Source organism: Molossus molossus, unplaced genomic scaffold, assembly GCF_014108415.1.
Source record: "Molossus molossus isolate mMolMol1 unplaced genomic scaffold, mMolMol1.p scaffold_m16_p_12, whole genome shotgun sequence".
Classification (NCBI taxonomy): domain Eukaryota; kingdom Metazoa; phylum Chordata; class Mammalia; order Chiroptera; family Molossidae; genus Molossus; species Molossus molossus.
This window is the reverse complement of record NW_023425347.1, coordinates 10,727,458-10,747,693: the sequence shown is the minus strand read 5'-3', so window position 1 is coordinate 10,747,693 and position 20,236 is coordinate 10,727,458. Positions and strand designations below refer to the sequence as shown.

At 44.9% G+C, this 20,236-nt stretch overlaps 1 protein-coding gene across 6 annotated transcripts in view; it reads right to left on the bottom strand.

Moving 5' to 3' along the window:
• Positions 1-20,236, bottom strand: part of FARS2 (phenylalanyl-tRNA synthetase 2, mitochondrial) — a 540,850-nt gene that overhangs the window by 122,982 nt on the left and 397,632 nt on the right. Inside the window, exon 9 of one of the 6 annotated variants that reach the window (XM_036257556.1) lies at positions 13,420-13,450. The exons of the other annotated variants lie outside the window; for them this stretch is intronic. Within the exon in view, the coding sequence (XP_036113449.1) occupies positions 13,435-13,450 (16 nt within the window). The 3' untranslated portion in view covers positions 13,420-13,434. Of the gene's footprint in view, positions 1-13,419; positions 13,451-20,236 lie in introns of those variants that run through there. 6 annotated transcript variants of the gene reach the window in all.

The following is a 20,236-nucleotide window of genomic DNA, read 5'->3' as shown; positions in this document are numbered from 1 at the left end:
AGACAAAGAAGGTCACTACATAATACTGAAAGAATCTATCCAACAGGAAGATATAACCTTGATAAACATATATGCACCCAATATAGCAGCATCAACATATATTAAAAATCTCCTGGAGGACTTCCAAGGAGAAATCGACAGCAATACAATCATAGCAGGGGACTTCAACACCCCACTGCCATCACTGGATAGATCCTCTAGATAAAAAATTAGCAAGGAAACAGAGTCTCTAAATGAAGCACTAGACCAAATGGATTTAATAGATATCTATAGAGAATTACATCCCAAAACTACAGACTTCACGTTCTTCTCAAGTGCACATGGGACATTCTCAAAGATAGAACACATGTTTGGGCACAAACTAAGTCTCTACAAGTTCAAGAAGATCAAAATCACATCAAGCATCTTTTGAGATCACAATGGCATGAAACTAGAAATCAATTGCAACAAGAACATGCAAAGACATTTGCACACATGGAGGCTAAATAGTATGTTATTAAACAATGAATGGGTTACCGAGGAGATCAAGGAAGAAATTAAAAACTTCCTGGAAACCAATGAAAATGAACACACAACCACACAAAATCTATGGGATGCAGCGAAAGCAGTTCTGAAAGGGAAGTTCATAGCACTACAGGCCTACATCAAAAAGCAAGAAAAATTTCAATAGACTATCTAACCTTGTAACTTAAAGAACTAGAAAGCAAATAAAAATAAAACCCCAGAGCAAGCAGAATGAAGGAAATAGTATCAAAGGATCAATGAAACAAAGAGCTGGTTTTCGAAAAGATAAACAAGATTGACGGACCCTTAGCTAGACTCACCAAGAAACAAAGAGGGAGAACCCAAATACACAAAATCAGAAATGAAAGAGGAGAAGTAACAACTGACACCACACTGCTGGTGGGAATGCAAACTGGTGCAGCCACTGTGGGAAACACTATGGTGTTACCTCAAAAAATTAAAAATTGAACTGCCATTTGACCCAGTGATCCCACTTCTAGGAATATACCTTAAGAAGCCTGAAACACCAATCAGAAAGAATATATGTATCCCCATATTCATAGCAGCACTATTTACAATAGCTAAGATCTGGAAACAGCCCAAATGTCCATCCGTAGACAAATGGATAAAAATGCTGTGGTACATATATACAATGGAGTACTATGCAGCTGTAAGAAAGAAAGATTTCTTATCCTTTGAGATGACATGGAGGGACCTGGAAAGTATTATCCTAAGCAAAACAAGCCTAGCACAAAAAGACAAATACAACATGATCTCACTTATTTGTGGAATATAATGAACATAACAATCTGAGGAATAGGGTAGACCCAGAGACGTGGAAGTAGGGTACAGGTAGTGGGGGGAGGGAAGAGATAAACCACAGAACTTATATGCATGTATGCATAATCAGTGGACACGGACAACAAAGCTGGGATGGGGTGGGGAGGATGGGGAGGAGGGTTTCAATGGGGAAAAAAAGGAGATACATCTGTAACAACAACAACAAAAAAAGTCATAATTAAGGGCAAAAAGTAACCCCCAAGAAAACCATACCATTCTCACCTTGTTTCCCTACTGCTCCCTCTCTGTTCTCAGTTCTAGTTTCCTACTAGAAACTCATCTTCCTCATCTCAATCTTTCAAACCATGAAAGACTTACATTTAAAAATACCAAGTAAAGCCTGGAAACAGGATGGCCTCCTGGCATCATCCTATTCCTGTACCTCCATTAAACCCTGAGTAAAAACCATGTAAAAATTCCTCACTCTTTGATGAAGTGTGAGACAACCAATCACCACAAAGCACTAAAAATGATGGACCTCGGAAGCTTCTTTGTTGAAATGCATGGTTTATTTATCCTGCAGCCTAAAAAAACATATGAGGCCTATGCAATTAACTGTAATATTTCACATGTGTCCGTTATTAGAAGCACTAGGTCAACTGAGTGCAGCTGACTGAGCTAGACATCACAATTGCCAAGACAGCAGCACAATTCAATGGGACCAGTACCCCCCGAACCCCGCCCTGCTAGGCCCTCTTCTTCAGCTTGAAAGCATCCACATACATCAGCTTTACTTTTGCTGCAGCTCACACTCACGAAGGAAATTTCAGGAGACAGTAAAGCAGAAAAATGACTCCATGGCACCAAACAAAAGGCCTTCTGCTGTGGCCTGGTCCTTCATAAATGCATGTGAAAAGCCTGGCCTGAGTGTGGGGACAGAGGGAGGACCTGGCACTCTTCTCCCTCGGCCCCTCAGGGTCTGTTAATCTCTTTCTTCTCTTAGACGCTAATATTCTGATCAGCCACACAGCTCAATTTACTTTGCTTGTGACTAATTGAATGAATCTAAAATAACAACAGATGCCAGGCCCGAGCCTTAGCCAAATTCCTCTTTAGATATTTACAACACATTCTGGTTGTTTTAATTCTCCCTGCAAGCAGGTAAAAGCACTCTGGTGCAGTCCCTGATTTTATTTCATTTTTAAATTTTTCAATTATGGTTGATATCAATATTATGTTAGTTCTAGGTATACAGCATAGTGTTTACACATTTATATAACATACGAAGTGGTCCTCCCAGTAAGTCTAGTACCCACCTCGCACCATACAGAGTTATTACAATAATACTGACTATACAGGGTGAGAAAAAAGTATGTTTATAGTTGTGAGTACACAAAACAGAGTTTATTTTTGTATTCTTATTTATTTAATTACCGTACAAATAACTGTAAGCCTACTTTTGCCACCTCCTGTATTTTCTGCGCAGTACTTTACATTCCCGTGACTATTTTGTAACTGCCAATTTGTATTTCTTAGTCCTGTCCCCTTTTTCATTTTGCCCCCCAGGACCCCTCCCATCTGGCAACCACCAGTTTGTTCTCTGCACCTATGAGTTTGTTTCGGTTTGTTTATCCTTTATTTTGCTTTTCAGATTCCACATGTAAGTGACATCATATGGTTTTTCTATCTTGTCGGCCCTGATATTACACCAGAGGCAGACTGACTGTCATTTGCTATTTCACAGGTTGTTAATATTTACTGGTATGTGAAGGGCTTACAGGATAATCTAGGAAGAACTTAAGCATCCTTGCTGGTGAGGAGACCTTATCCAAGTCAGTTAGTCAGTTTTTAATGCAAAGATTTTCAGTAAGGTACTATGCTGTGCTTAAATATCACTTCTTCAGAATCATAAGATCTGAGTCAACTATGATAGTTTATTTAGTCTATTTTCTAAGTTACATTAAGGGAATCCTCAATGATCCTGAGTTTGTAGCTATTCCCATTTGTAAACATATTCAAAGAACAACCAATATAATAAACCTGCCACTCATTCTATCTTCTCTCAATCCTTTTGCAAAGGGAGAATTTAAAAACCTATATTATCTACTGGGAGTAGAAACATCATATGATAAGCAAGCCATTGGCACTGAGTTTAAAAGTGGTGGATCAAACTTTGGAGCCTGCAAGGTTTTCTCTGGAGAGAGAGCATCACCTCCCAAGAATGCTTTCAAGGGAACCGCATGGCTCAGCTGCTGAGTGGCTTTTACGATCACATGCATAGACAGGGGGACATTCTTTCAGCTACTTGAAGATGGGCTGCAAGGAACCGATACACATGGCTGGCCACTCTCAAGGAAGGAAGGAGCAGGCTCAAGAGTACCTGTGCTGTGGCCACATGATGATCCCATTGTGCAGGGATCCCGTCTTACAAATCACAGTAGCCTTCTCTGTCTGAGCACTGACCCACAGTGGGATGGATATCATAATAAACATTTCTGTTTCTTGGCATGCAGGTGGTTTCATTTACATGTTCATTGTATATTCTTAACAGTTTGGAAACTCTTGTGGGTTCAGTAAATGATCCAGCAAGAACTTTGGGTCAGGGACCTCTTCTCCCCTTAACAGAGTGGCCTTCACCTTCTCAATAATCCCACCACGCACTTGACTATAGCCTCCTAAGTTTTCCTTTCACTGGTAGAATTATTCGAAGTCTTTTATTCCTTTTCCAAGCCCCTGTGTCTCAACTTGGACTAATAAAGCCCAGGTCCGCTATTGCTCAGGCTGGAGACTGTGTACCAAGAAGTCCATGTTGGAAACTGGCCCCAACCCCAGGGAACCCTGGTGAGAAGGCGTAGGAGTAGCAGCCCGAATCCCTCTCTGCTGCCTGTACACCTCTGAACTCAAGGTCATGCTTTAATGAGATCAGCTGGTAGCCTTATCTTTGTATGTAAGTGCAGCATGTGCTAAGTTACCTAACACCCTGCAGCTATCATCAGCGCTGCTGCCAACAGCTGGGGCATGTCCATGTCACCTGTGAAGATCCCTGCCCAGAGTAAGCATGCATACTTAATAAATACCCCACAGGCCTGCATTTCAGATCCTAGTTGAGATTTCTCCATGTAGTATTTGCTTCTAATCACAGCTCAGAATGAAACACGGGGAAGGTAATTACTCCTGGGTGTGGTGTGGCAGCTCATTGATTAGAACTCATATGCAGAGGGAACATTATAACAAGGAGTTTAGATCAAAGCTACATTATTATTCCAGTTCTCTGTCTCACCCACATATATTTGCTCCCTCCTCCTAGAAAAAAAAAATTGTGCTTGTGAAGATAGATCATAAGGGAGGTGAGTTTTTCTTATAGTGAAGCCATTTATTTCTTTAATTATATAAATATTTAAAAAACTTTGCTAATCAAGCTTCTTCCTGAAGCCCTTACTGTCATTTCATTCAATCCCATCTCTCTGGGACGAGGCCATGCTCATGTCAAGGTGCCATGCACTCCAGAGACAGACCCACCTGAGGCGGAGCGAATGCAGTCCTCCAGGCTGCGGGCACTGAGGATCCACGAGGTGCAGAGGCACCTGTGAAGACACAGACTGGGCCGTGGAAGGGCGGATGCACCCAGGCAGTATGCTCACAGGGCCCATCTCTCTGTGCCTGCCCTGCCAGCAAACTGGTCTGAACTGATCGGCACCGAACACAGCACAGCATTTCAGCACAGCATTTCAGACTCGTCTGGGCGCTGTTCACAGCTATGCAAGTGACTGTCCTCTACCCGGAGAGCAGGCGCCCCAGGCCTGCACAGACGCGGCAGCGAGGGTTAGTTTCTTATATCTATAAACCCTTCTTGATTCCTCTTCCTGAGGTGCTAGGGTACATTCACGTGTATGGGCGACAGGAAGCGCTATGATGTCAACCCTCAACTACTGTTCTAAACTGGAAAAAATATTTTAAGGTAGTCCAAAAGATTCTAAATTGAGAATATTTTTTTAGTGTCACAGTTCTGTCTTGGGGTAAAGAATCATTAATTAGTCCTTAATCCAAACAATCAAAAAGCTTAAACAATGGACAAATGACTTAAAAAAAAAAAGACAAAAGATTCACAGTATTCAGAAGAGCATCATGCATGGATTGTGTTCTATAGTAATCAACTTGTCCCGTTCAAATGACGAGCTACAGACATCTAAAATATGTATGATACAGGAGTATACTTACATGTATGTATGTGTTATAGTGCATATATACATACATACTTACACATATACATATGCATGTATGTAGTAGTAGCATAAGTCTGGCTAACGGGAGCTTATTCATTCAGTGAATATTTATTAATTGTCCAATCATTAAGGTCAGCATTGAGGAAAATAGATTAGTAAGACAAAATTCCTACTCTTGAGTGTATAGTCTAGTGGGAGAAACAGGAACATACTAAGTGCAATAAAATGTTAGTGGCTTTTTGATGACATACATGCAGGCATAGTGAACCCCAAAGCTGAACAACTCTCCTAGGAAGACAGGGGTAGTGTAAAAGGTTTCCTAAGGAGAGTCATCCTTGAGTTGCACCATGAAGGTTTCCTGGGATAACCACTTTGGATAGGCAAGCATCTCCCGTTTTAGTTCCCTGGGCTAAAACTAATCCTGAGTCTGGCATCAAGGAAGTGCAGCCTGGGAGTGTGCTGACCTCAGAACTGTGGACATACAAAATATGGTGGGCCGTTCCGTGCACAGAGATGCCGCTCAAACAGAATCAGACGGGGCGCCTCCCCTCTCCCTGACTGTGACAACACATTCCTGTGAGAAGAGCACAAGGGAGATGACAGGGTTTTGAAAATGAGGACCATCTTCCCAAACAGCTGTTTATTCTCCTCACTTCCCAACAGGAGAGAGCTGGCAGTCTCCAGCCTGCGCTGGGAGCGGGGCAGTGGGGCTGTGTCACGAACCCCCTGCTGTCAGTTAGTTGTGTGTGCAAGCCAGGCCTCGAGTCTGTTACACTGACTTGGAGAAATAAAATTCTGGTGCTTCGACTAAAGGGGATGGCCAAATACCAGATTTAATTTGTTTTTTCTGCACGTTATGAAGCAACATAGAGCTGCTGTCTCTACTTTAAGCCCTGCCACAATCACTTAATAACTTTGGAACACTGAGTCAGTAAGTGAGACTGTGAGCCTTGGTCCTCCCACTGTACCAGTACATAGTACAGTACCTCGTACAGAACAGGTACTCAGTAGCACGTGTCTGCACACGCACCCCTAAGAAGAAAGCCCACGTGGGATTACAGGAAGAAGAGACTTGAAAGAAGACAAACACTCCTGAAAATGTTAAACATTATCTTAGGGGTATAACCTTTAAAAACTTAATCCAATAGTGAAATAGATATGAGCAAAATGGAGCACACTTTTTAAAAAAAGAATTATTCAGAAACTTAATATATAAGTTGAGAGCTGATTAAAGAGAAAATTTACCGTAAGGCAAGTGAGCGATTCTTGGATACCAAAGCTTTGAAGCAAGGGGAAGAAAGCAGGCGACCCTGCAAGGACGTCTGTGTTCCAGCCACATGCCCAGGACCTGAAGCAGCAGACGGGCAGCACAGATACCCCAGTGCAGGGGCACTGACCATGTCTTTAATGGCAAGTGACAGACTGATTCTGAAGGAGGACCTTGCTGTCAATCAGTGAAATGTATACCTTCTCAAGGCACTACACCTCAAAGACCCACAATGGCTCTGTTCTCACTGACCCATATGAAAATAAAGAACCAAATGTGGATTAAGAAGAAAGGGAGGTAGATCTAATTCAACTCCCAACAAAATGTGGCCTTTCCAGGCACCACAAAGTTTCCCAAAGGTCATTTATCCAATGGCCTGATGAACTCTGGGCCATGTTCCTTTACTTAAGCAAGAATCTACTTCTCATTCCTGAAAACCTCCCCAAAATATTCTGCATATATCTGACATGATTCCCAGGTGAGCTCAAATCTTCAGGCATTCTTTCAGGGCAGGGCATAAACATCACAACAATTCCCATGCAAATTTCAAATAACAGAGACCAACATGGTTTGGGGTTGAATGAGGCGCCCCGACAGGACAGGGAGCACACAGGCTCTGGGAGCACAGTGGCAGCCAGGCAGAAGGAGAGCCTCGTGCTAAAGGTAAGTTCACTTACGTTGCTGCGAAATATTTGGACGTACTTTTAAGAACTTCATCTCATTTTAGACTTATAATATTGCCTTTAAAGTAGGGTAATTATAAATTAATCACTTTTTAAATGAATCAGTGACTCACAGAGGCCAACTGACTTGTCCAAATGAGAGAAAAGATGGGGCTGGAATGCAGGTCTCTTTCAACTACATCGATCAAGTTCATTGCATATGCATTCTTAAGAAGTAGGTTTATGTTTTTTTATTATTTTATATTTCAGTTACAGTTGACATTCAATATTATTTTCGTTTCAGTGTATAGCATAGTGGTTGGACATCTATATAACTTAAGAAGTGATCACTCTGATAAATCTAGTGCCCACCTAGCACCACACATAGTTGTTACAATATTATTTACTACATTTCCTATGCAGTACTTTATACCCTTACAACTATTTTGTAATACTGTACTTCTTAATCCTTTCACCTTTTCACCCACTGCCTCAACCCTTCCTCCCCTCCTCCCCCACCCCCAGCAACCATCAGTCTGTTCTCTGTATCCACAAGTTTCTTTCTACTTTGTTTATTTTGTTCTTTAGATTCCACATACACGCGAGTCATACAGTATGTCTTGAGCAGCAGACTCATCCCATAGTGGACAGGATGTAAGCTGCCTGACGTGCTGAGTGCTGGCCCCATCAGCAAGCCTCTGAAGCCTGGACCAAGAATGGGTGCTGGTCACGCAGCAATGAGTGACCTGAGCTCTGCCCAGCACAGGGCCTCTGCTGGTGGTGACTGTGGACCAATTGGATCCTCCTGAGGAAGCAGGACACGCCACAAACAGATAGTCTTTAGAAGTAAGTGGAGAAGGCACCACGAGGTGTCCAGGCATGCTAATGGTTGAGCCCTGCACAGGGAGCACCTAACAGAGGCTTGGGAGAAGCTTCCTGCATGCCAGCAAGGCGTCCAAGCCCCCGAGAGACTGGGTCTCAGTGTGGCCAGCTCTGAGAAGTAGGGTGGTTTTATGTCTATTCTACCAGCTTCTGGTCCCTGAAGTAGTTCCTTCAGTGTAACCCAAAAGAGAAAAGCATATGATTGCTTTAAAGTCCTATATCAGAGTGACCAAAGGGTCCAGCACACCCAGGCAGAAGTCGCCCTTCCGAAAGGGTGCTCCTTGATCCTCTGCCTACCTAGACATCACGCTGGGGCTGACATGGAGAACTATCTATTAAGGTCCCAAGAGGAAGCTGTTGTGGGATGAGTGTGTCCCCCACCCCCAGTTCATATGTTGAAGTCTTAACCCCCTTTATCTCAGAATTTGGCTGTAATTGGAGACAGAGTTTTTACAAAGGTAATTAAGCAAATAGCTCCCTAATTCACTATGATGGGTGTCCTTATAAAAGGAGGAGATTGGGACACAACATGTACAGAGCAAAGACCAGGTGAAGACACAGGGAGAAGGAGCCCTCTGTAAGCCAAGGAACGAGGCCTCAGAAGAAACCCAAACCTGCTGGTACTCTGACCTCAGGCTTCCACCTCCAGGCTGTGAGACAACACACTCCCCCTGTTCAAGGCCCAGCCTGTGGCATTTACCACGGCAGTCCGAGCAGACGAATGCAGAAGCCCTCAAGTTGGGTCTCTGTAGACACCAAGAGGCCTGCAAGTGATCAAAGCCATATTCTGGAAGCAACAGTGACCCGACAGGAACACGCTCAGAGGCTGTGCCCCTTGGGAGACACGCTTCACCTCAGCTGCCTCGTCCCAGCGGAGCCGGAACACTGAGGTCAGGAAGAAGCACTTAGCGTTTGCTGGGGCCAAGTGGAAACTGCCCTCAAGGAGGGTCCACTGTTATTCTCACGCCATGAGTCCAGACACCATCAGACAGAACTGATACCCGGAGGGTGGGATCGAGCATCTCGGTCCTCTCCGGGAGTGGTTGCGCAGCACTGGTCTGACCCGGCGTCTCGTTCTGCTCTGGCCCCTCTTCCTCTTCCTCCTGAGTCTGCCCCGCTGTCGGGAGCGCCTGATGCTGCTGAGTGCAGGCACGTGGCAGTGTGTCCACGGGCTCCCTGTACACCTGCCTGCAGCTCCCTCTGGGAGTGCTGTGGAGAGATCTGCTAACAAGGCTTCACTGCCAATCAACGTGTCCTAGGGAAACCCGGCCACCAGGTGCCCGGCGCGGCTCTGCTCAGTCTGTGAGGCACTTGCTCTCACTACCCGAGCTCTCTCGGACTTGCCAGTGCACTGGTCAGGAAGAACAACTCAGCCATTGAAGTAGACACTGAGGCTAACAAAGAAAGTTCCTAAGGGCCAAAGAAAGTACTTAATCACTAAGGAAGAGGCTCTCAGGGGACAGCAACAGGACACCACTGTACTCCAGAATGCCTTGCTGGACGCCTGGGGCAGTCACAGAGATCCACTCCTGCTGCCTGGCTAAGGGAGCTTATTTCAGGGGGCCAGGGGCCAACATGCCTTCCCGCCCCAGAAGAGCATAGGAACAAGGGACAAGACTGCCTTCTGCACTCTATCTTGGCCTGCCATCTCTACTTCCCTCTCTGTATCTGCTTGGCTCTCTTCTCTGTAGACTGCTTTTCTTTGCCTCTCTGCTTGAAGCGAACAGTGACATGAAAGGTACCTGTCAAAAGACAGACTGAATTTCTGTCATCCCCAATTGTAAATTCTTTTCATGGGTAAACTGTCTGTCTAGGTCCAGTCAGCTGAGACTAGGGGCAGGGGCAGGGGGAAGAGGAGCTGGAGAAAGGAAGCCTCGCAGCACACAATGGCTGCCACGGCCCACTGCTCTGCTCTGTAGTGGGAGACGGGAGCGGTTCACAAAGGAGGAGAAATCACCAGGGGCCAGGAAGAGACCCCAAAAGGTAACCACCTTTTGCTATTGAGCCTTTGCTGTAAAAGCTCAGGGTTCTAGAGTCAAACTCACTATCTTATGGACTACACTTCCTCACAGACTTTTACCTTTAGTCTTGCTTAGAAGTGTTGCCATTTTCTTAGCTACATCCAGTGTTATGATGTCATACATGATTTGAATTTTGGAATGCTGATTAGACATCTCCAAACAGAAATGCTGATTAAAATTTTTTAAAAAACAAGCAAATCTATGACACTTTTTTAAAACTCAAAAAGAAACACTACAGTTGGCCCTTGTTTATCGCAGTTAATCAGTTCCAGACTCTACCGCGATAAATGAGTTTGCGCGAAGTAGGATTCTTTATTGGTACAGTCATCCCTCGCTGCTTCGTGCCTCGACTTTCATGGCTACAAAAAACCGTGATAGAGGGAAGTCGCAGAAGTCGAGGCGCGAAGTGGCAAGGGACGACTGTATTGCTTTTTGTAAATTAGTGAAACAATACTATTTTCAAATAGATGTCAAATAGTTTGTGTTTTGGAAATTATTTTACTGTGAAAAGAATTTTTAAAACACCAGTAGATAATAGCAAAATAGTGTCATTTCCTAAAAATGATTGATGTCTCGTTTCATAAACACTGACAGCAACTGTCTGCTACTCACATCATCAAATGAACTGCTCACTGAACTCCAAGCCAGACACAAAGCAGTCTGCCTGGCGCAGGATCCCTCTGGCGCTTAGACTCTGCGGAGACTTTGGGCCTGAATCAAACCCTGAGAAACAAAGACGCAGGGCCTGTCCAGAATGGAAGCCTCGTCAAGCACTGTCCTGCACTGATGTGCCAGCCGCAAATTCCAACCCACCGTTTCTTACCTCAGAGCATCCTTCCCAGTTCCTCTCCGGAACTCTTCTACCACCACTTGCCAGATCTTTTATTGTTTTAAAAGCCCCAACAGAAAATGTGGACAAAGTACTTGAAGAACTAGCAGAGGAATTTAAAAAGTTCAACACAGAATTACCAAACGACAAAGCAAGTTACTCCTGGAATATACCCAATAGAACTGAGAGCAGGCACTGAAATAAATACTTTCATACACCTATTTACAGCAGGGTTACTCATAGTACCAAAAAGTGGAAACAACCCAAGTGTCCACTGACAATGGATAAACAGATTGCATACATGCACACAACGGACAATTATTCAGCCATGAGAAAGAATGAAGATATAAATGAACCCCAATAACATGATGCTAAGCGAACGAAGCCAGACACAAATGGTCACATATTGTATGATTCCATTTTAGGTGAAGTATCCAGAACAGGGAAATCCGCAGAGATAGAATGTAGATGAGTGGCTGCTGGGAGCTTTGGGGTGGGGGATGGGAAGCAGTGTGTGATGAGTACAGGGTTTGGGGTGATGAAATGTGTTGGAACTAGATGGCCAGACAGAGGTGGTGGCTGCACAGTGTTGTGAATGTACTGAATGCCAATGAGCTGCTCACTTGAAAATGGTTTATTTGTCATATGAATTTCACCTCACTTAAAAAAAAAAATTCAGAGCAGCCCTTCTATGGGGACACCATTTAAATGGAGACCAATTTTCAATAGCCTTGAATCCCTGAATTTGAGAGACTTGGGGTTCAGAGGTGAAATGCAGTAGAGAAAATACCCCTGTGAGGATGCTCTCCTTCCCCTGCCAGGAACTGTCTGGGTCCATGTCGCCACAGAATCTGCCCACGTGACGTTTGAACAGGTACAGTTTCTCTATTTTTATTCGGGAGTAAAGTAGAGAACTGGTTTTAAAAACATAATGCAAGGGCCCAACTGAGGAACAGATATAACATTTTGAAATTTTCAATACTGTTTAACATTATTTTTCATATTTATTGGTGATAAAGAACTAAAACCACCATCCACTGAAATTATTAGCCACTCAAAGAAGGCAGCACAGCAACATATCACCATAGCTGTTTTTCACAGCTGCTTAAAAGTGTGTCAGACAAACTGGATGTACTTTTAATTAAACAAATTTGCAATTATGAGCATAATTGCTGCCTTGCCATTTTTATATGAGAGTATGAGCTGGAAGGAAAAAAGATGTTCCATGTATTGCCACCAGGAAGCTGAAATAAAGGTATTATAGAAAATAGTACAATTACAATATATAAATGAATAAATCTGGTCCTACATTGTAGGGTCCCACTTCAGGTCCCCACTATCCAGCCACTGGCTGAGCTGAGCTGCCTGAGGGGCAGGGCAGTGCCCACGACCGTACGGCATTTTAAGGCATGGCGTCTTGGAGATGTGGGGGACCCCAGCTCAAATCTCTAAGACATTTGTTTTCTGAGAAGCACTTAAAATAGCTCTGCTTTGAAGGTTAGAGGGACCTTGAATTTTCTATTAATAACTAGGATTTTTCCATCTTGAATATCTATATTGATCTCCTTTACTTAAACTATGCTAAGAATAGCTTCTATCCAGACTAGTCTTCTCCAGAATTTAATCTGTTTGATATTGCCAGATATATTCCTGTATCAAACATGATATAACATTATTTGGGATTCACATTTAAATAAATTCTCTCGCAGTAGAAATCCTGAAACGAAGAACTTCAATGCATAGGTTTTCATTGATTCAATCCAGGTTTAAAAAAATAACATTCTAAATATAATCAACTGTTCTGTTTTTCTTGCAATATGTCCCTCACACCTTCCTTTCCTGACTTTCCTTCTCTCATTTTGGGAAGGCTATTTTTGGCTTCAGAGGTGAGTGGAGGTCAAGTCTAATTTCAAGAACGGTGTGTACTCTGTATGGTACTGCACTTCTGTTCCTCAGGGGTGGACGCAGCCTTTGGGGGTGGCAATTCCACAAAGCACATTTCCCTGCCACTCAAAACTAAAGAGAAGTATATGCAACTTTAAGGAGGTTTTCCTCCATCATGTGCCATTTAAAGAAATGCTGATGACAGCATTGTTTAAATCCCCAAATCCATTCATATCTTCAGGTCTTAATTGGCAGGCCATATCCTTTCTTAAGTTAAACACGCTGAGTTTAATGAGGCTTATCTTAAGTGCTGGGAGGTGAACCAATCTCTCAGCTCCACCTGCTTCTCAGAGGAGGCCTAGAGATCTTCAGCTGTCTGTCTTCATCCTGTACCTGAACTGTGTTGGGAGAGAGAATAGAAACAGGTAAGGGGCAGGACAGTGAACGCTCTCCACAGCACTGTCTGAGGGAAAATGGCCAGACACAGCTTTGAAGAGGCAGGTCTGGTTACCAGAGTTAGAACGTTTTGTTTGCTTCCCAACTCATCACCCCTCTTTAACATCCAATGAGTCAAGTATTCTCTAATTACTTTTTGTGAAATAAATATAAGTGAAGGCACAACAGGAGGGAAATGTGAAGAAATATGATTATTCAAAGTATTTTCTATCATTGAACTCAATACTGAAGACTTCCTAAGGGCCAAATCTATGCGGTCTTGGCCTCTGGCCTGACTGCAGTGTAACCTCATTTCTGCACCTGTCCCTTCCATGGCTTGCACCTCAGCCTCTGCTTCTCTGCCTGGATCTCCTGCATCACCCTTATGAGTTCCGTCACTTGTCCACCCCGCAAACCTTCCCCGGGTTCTCTCTTCGAACTCCTCTGCTCTAGACATGCCCTGAGCACCTCAGTCTCGCGCAGAACTCCAACTCTCAGGTGTATACCTCTCCCTCATGAGCTCTTAGGTCAACACTCCTATGTTCTACTTAAAACTCAAGAAGTCCTAAAGTCATCAATACTCTCCACCAAACAAAGCACTGCTCCCTCTACTTACTCCCTGTCAACCACCATCCTCTGTGTGCTGACACAGGTCAGGACAGTGGGGCTTACATTCCTTCCTCCAGCTCCAGGTTCTCCTCCCTCAAACGGGCCCACTCTCCTGCTGCTGCTTCAGCCACAGTCATGATGAACTTCAGGAAACAGCCGGAGACCCCGGGCTGCTGCCTGCCCTGCCCCAGCCTGTGCAGCCGTGGCCCTGGCCTTGGTGATGCTCAGCCCAAGGGACTGGCAGCAGAAAGGGGCTTCTTCTTGCTCAGGAGGAGCAAGGTGAGGCCAAGTTCACAAGGCCATCTCTGCTGTTCAGGAATTTTAATTTTTGTTTTGTTTTGTTTTCTTTTATCCTCACCCAAGGACATTTTTCCATTTTTTTTGTTCAGATAGAGCGGGAGGGGGAGAGAGGAAGAGAGAGAGAGAGAAACATCGATGTGAAGGGACACATCGAGTGGCTGCCACCCGCACGACCAACCAGGGCCGGGGACAAACTGCAACCGAGGTACGTGCCCTTAGCGGAATCCGAACCCGGGTCTCTCTGTACCGCAGGCCGACACTCCAACCGCTGAGCCAAACCGGCCAGGGCAGGAATTTTAATTTTTGAAGAGTGACTCAAAGAGGTCCCACACCTGTAGGTCCCTAAGACCGCCTTACAAATCAGAGGCCCATCTTTGAGATTCAACTCCAAAATCTATAGTTAGGATAACTGTTTGGTTACTCTATGTGCAATTGTGAAGTTGTGTAGTGGATGCCTAAGTCTTTTGGTTGCTAAGGCACATCAGTAACTGTGATGGCCGTGGTACACTCAGGGCCACGCATCTGTGGGTGAGAAGAACAAGGTAGCCGACACAGGAACACACAGTGGAGATGGGCAGTGGAGGACAGACCCCCATTGCTGGCTCTGGACATCAAATCTGGGTGGCAGCCTGTCGAAAGAAGCGACCTCATGAACTGGGATAACAAATTTAAAGAGCCCAAACAATTTAGTGCCTTACTTATAATTGCCCAAAATGATGGGGTGGGATTGCCCCTCCCCATCCCACTCATGCTAACAATCCTGGGACTCATTTTCCTCTCCCAGGTTGCCCTTGGTGTGCATTTTAATTTGCTTTAATCTATCAACACTGTTGGGGTGAGACATGGAAACATCAGGGACATGAGTTCTTCTTATCGGAAGGAGACAAACAGGCACATGGGGTGCCAGGGGCAGACGGTATCAAAGACCCCTCTGAAAACCCCTACTTGAAAGGTAAAGAGGAAAGAGTGGCTTCACTGTTCACTTTCACCAAGGTGTGCTGTGAGGCAGTGCCGCCACAGGCGCAGCCCCTCCAGCGCCCGGCCTCACTCCTGCTCTTGCTGTGGGCCGGCAGCCTCTCTGCTCCTTCCTGCCCTGTGCAGAGATCTACCCCTGGTCCTGCCAGGTCAGTGCTGAAGGAATCCCAAAGACTGCTTCAGCAACGGAGACGCACTGGGGGGCGAGGCGGAACAGGTGTTCAGGCACAGAACGAGTTGTGTTCTCATCTGTCTAATGCTGGTGGCAAGCACGGCTGCTCCATGGCAGCTCTGAAAAGCACCCTTCGTGGACTGCTTTGAAAAGAGGAAAGTGAAGGAAACGAGGGAGAAACAAATATCCAGGCTAAAAATAGTTTTCTTAGAATTGCTTTCGGCGCTGTCTGAACCGAAACAATAAAAGTTCGTATGCTCACACCACCAGCACTGCAATGAAAATGAAGAAAGGAAGAAGCCTGGAGAGTTCTCGCGCGGCCTGGCGCCTCTAGCCACCTCCCAGGGGCTGCATGCTGTCAATGTCAAGGGGACACGACTTCTGACCAGCCTCCCAAGATTAGCTGCGGTTGGCTTTTCATTGCCGACCCCTCATAGAGTTCAGATAACTGCCCCCACTGGCTCTGCCAAAAGGAACAAGACCAGGGAGTGACCTGCAAACCAAACATGTCATCCCACCTGCCACTGTCCACAGCATTTCCCAGCACACAACCCACAGAAGAGCCACACGACTACACAGCCCTGCTGACCAGCTCCTCTGCCACTTTACTAAGAATTTCTTTCTTTATGTGTTTGTCCTAATTAAAAGTTGACCCCTTAAGTTGCAGGAAGCACATGCATCACTGCAGAATGACCGTTTTCTAAAAGGGCGCATTCTGCTTTCCGTTACGGCCGGAATGCCCGAGTCGTAAGTATCTGGCTCCCAAACCTCAGACTCCTGGCTGTATGAGGTTATTCTTTATTTTACTAAACAAGATAGGGTGATTGTGAAAGTTACTGTTTTCTTTCTAATAGCTAACACTATTTTTAGAACTCGGTGCAGTTTTTCAAAGCATTTCACATATATAAGTACATATAACTTTTGCAGCTACCATTTAAGGATGATACTCATTCTTCTGCGGTAGATGAGGAAACCGAGGCTCAGGAAGTCCCACTACCACACAGAGAATGCGGAATGTCAAGATTCCACTCACAGCTTCTGACGGAATTGTGAGCTCCTCCCAGTGAACTACATTGCCTCTACTACCTCACAAACGACTCCCCGTCCTTAAAAAAGCTTCTCTAAGGAATGGAGAGGATCAGTTTACCATCCACCAAGCATCATAGAGTGCGTTTCCTTCCACTACTTTAAATACCGCAGGGAAATGACAGTGAGCTGCTGTGCTACTGCAGCTCCACCGAAGGAGTTTGCAGCAAGTGGAACAGACTAGGAAAGTTTAAATGTTAATAAAGTATAAAAGATAGGATGCCTGGCCGGTGGGGCTCAGTGGGTTGAGCACTGTCCCATGGATTGAGAGATCCCCCTTCGATTCCCGGTCAGGACACATGCCCGGGTTGCAGGCTCAATCCCCAGTAGGGGGCGGGCAGGAGGAGGTTGATTGGTGTCTCTCTCTCACATCAATGTTTCTATCTCTCTCTCCCTTCCTCTCTAAAAAAAATCAATACAGACATATTTTTAAAAAGGAATAAAAGACAGGAATGAGCCAAGGATCAGGAGCAGTCACAGAGAGTTTTGCATGTGGAGCCGACTGGCGGGGTAAGAGGAAGGCAGCACTTGGCTATTTGTTCGAAAACACTGTCCAGTGACTCCTTCTGGTTGAAAACACCAGCCTGTGGCTTCTTGTTCTGGAAAGCAGGCTGGGCTGTTATTAATGGCCCCTAACTAGATCAACAACGGGTTCTTGACCCATTAGTGGTCCACCCACAGACTGCCCAGAACCGCAGGAAGCCTGGGGCAAAGGGCCCAAAGGGATGATGTTCGTCAGCCAATTAGGTTAGTTCCTTCCAGAACTTGTACTGGAATCATGGAAAGGACGGGCCAGAAAGAGTTAGGCCAATGCAGAAAAGAGGTAGAAATATTAACGTGTGTATAAATAGGGGGAGGGGTGGAGGACACAGACACTCACAGGAGGAGCAAGGACAGAGCCAGAGCCAGAGGCATCCAGGTGTAGAAGGTCGCTGGCCCTCAGATCTGCCTTGGTTCCGAACAGCTTTCCAGTTCTGAATCAGGTATACCCTTAAATGAACCCCTTTCCCTAAAAGTGGCCACCATAAGTGAATCTGTCCTGGCAAAAAAAGAATCTAAAAATCCAGAGTTCTTTTTACAGAAACTCAAGTTTTCTACTAAAGAGAACGTACTCACATCAATTAGAGTCAGGATGAAATGCATCTCATTCACAAGGTATCAGACGGCAGACAGACATACAGGGCTTGCCACCTTTCCTCCTTGGCATATCTTCCCAGACCAATGGTCTCTTTCCTCTGAAGCTGTAGCCCTAGACATGTGCTTCTTATTTTAAGTCAATGAAAGTTTACTGAGCATAGAAACTGTGCAGGCCACTTATTAGGCTTAATTAACCTTATTGTGCTTTTTATTGTTAGTTCAGTTTTTTTTATTGTGCTTTTTATTGTTAGTTCAGTTTTCCAGTTATTTGGCTCCATAAAAACTGGGATCTTGCCTCAAAAATCTTTGTGGTCCCAATTAGACCAATATTTCCCATAACACAGGAACTCAAGAATCAGATGCTAAATATATTTACAGCATGTCTCTCTGCATAAAATTCAAGGAAATATAAAAAGGGTAGTGCCTGAGTAAAGAGCTGCTGAGTTCAGGTTAAAGAAAACACAAAGAAATATCTACATAAACAGTAAGTGTACTGATTTGTAAGCTAAGGTCAGAGGCCTGTCCACTTGACCCAGGAGGCTAACTAGACCAAGTGCAGGCACCCGACTTGAGTGGAGCCATCCAGCAGCTGGTCAGAGGTCTTCGCCCCAGTGAGAAGAGTTGAGTTGGGCCCACTGGCACGCTTTCCTGAGCGTTAGAACTGGGCAGGAACTTGCAGTGGTGCTGAGAGCTGGAACCTGAAGGTTACTCAGCATCAGGAGCTGGGCAGGGTGTTCTGCACTGTGCGTGATACAAAGAGCAGAAACCACGTGGTGGAAGTGGTGGACACAGAGTGGGTGTGAGAAAACAAAACGCAACAGAGAAGGAGAAATTGGTGGACATACCACAGAAAGTGATGAAGCCCTGGCCAGGTAGCTGAGTTGTGTGGAGCATCATCCTGTATACCAAAAGGTTGCGGGTTCGATTTCCAGTCAGGGCACATACCTAGATCTTGGTTTCAATCCCTGGTTGGGGCATGTACAGGAGGCAACACCAATTGATGTTTCTCTCTCATGTCAATATTTCTCTCTCCCCTTCCTCTCTCTAAAAATAATTAAAACATATCCTCAGGTGAGGATTAAAAAAAATACAGAGTGATGGAGACCAGGAAAGGTCAGACCCTCCTTAGTTACTACTCTTTCTGAAGCCTACTTGGTGTGCTCAGCTTCTCTTGTGTTTGCTCAAGTGTGTTCCCTGGAACCACAAGAACCCCCACTGAAACACCTCCCCCATAAGGTCCTTCTATCCCTCTTCTAGCTCCTCAAACCATAAAAATAGTGCATGATTTTAAGAAATCTTTTTCAAAAGAAAATTAAGCATTCTCTGCTATGATTTCTCAATGAAGTAATTTTTCCAGTCGAGGGACATTTGACAAGGTCTGGAGACAGTTTTGATCGTCACAGGGAGTGGGACTGGGTGTGTGCTGGTGAGTAAGGCACAGGCAGCCCCACAACAAAGATTATCTGGCCCAAAACACCAGTAGGACAGAGGTCGGAAAATGCCGCCCTGGAACCAACAGGGTGAAACTACAAAGCACATCCCGTCTTCAGTATTCAAGGGTCAAATGTCATTTGATGTACATGTATGGAAAAGTCAAGACCGGGAAGATGTAGAAATGTTAAGAGTTGTGTAAGAGTGTTGAGATGATGGCTGAATCTTCGCTCTTTTTATTTTCAAAGTTTTATGTGTTCTCATTTTTATTGGATGCTATTGACAAAGCAAAAACACATAACCACACCAAAACAAGAAAGAAAGACTGGAGGAAGGGGGGAAAGGAAGAGTCACCTGAACTGCCTCACCCACACCACACCAGGCAGAGTTAGGACCAGACAATGTCCACGACTCATACCTCAGAAGGGCCAGCCACACCGAGAAGGTGCCTGTTGTGTTGAAGTCCCTCTTCCAAGCTCTGTTAAAAATGAACAGCCCTGGCTGGTTTGGCTCAGCGGTTAGAGCGTCAGCCCGTGGTCCAGAGAGACCTGGGTTCGGTTTCTGCTAAGGGCATGTACCTCGGTTGCAGTTTGTCCCCGGCCCTGGTTGGGTCGTGAGGGTAGCAATCACTCGAAGTGTCCCTTTCACATCAATGTTTCTCTCTCACTCTCTCTCCCTCCCACTCTATCTGAACAAAAAATGGAAAAATGTCCTCGGGTGAGGATTAAAAAAAAAAAAAAAAATGAAGACAGATGTATAGGCACAGCTCAGAGATATTGTGGGTCCCAGACCACTGCAATAAAGCGAGCATCGCAATAAAGCGAGTCACTCAAATTTTCTGGTTTCCCAATGCCTATAAAAGTTATTCTGTGTTATTAAGTGTGCGATAGCATTATTTCTAAAAACCCAATGCATATACCTTAATTAAAATATAATGCATATACCTTCATTGTGTGGTTCAGTGGATTGAGTGTCATCGCATGGACTGGGAAGTCCCAGTTTGAGTCCTGGTCAGGGCACATGCCCAGGTTGCGGGCTC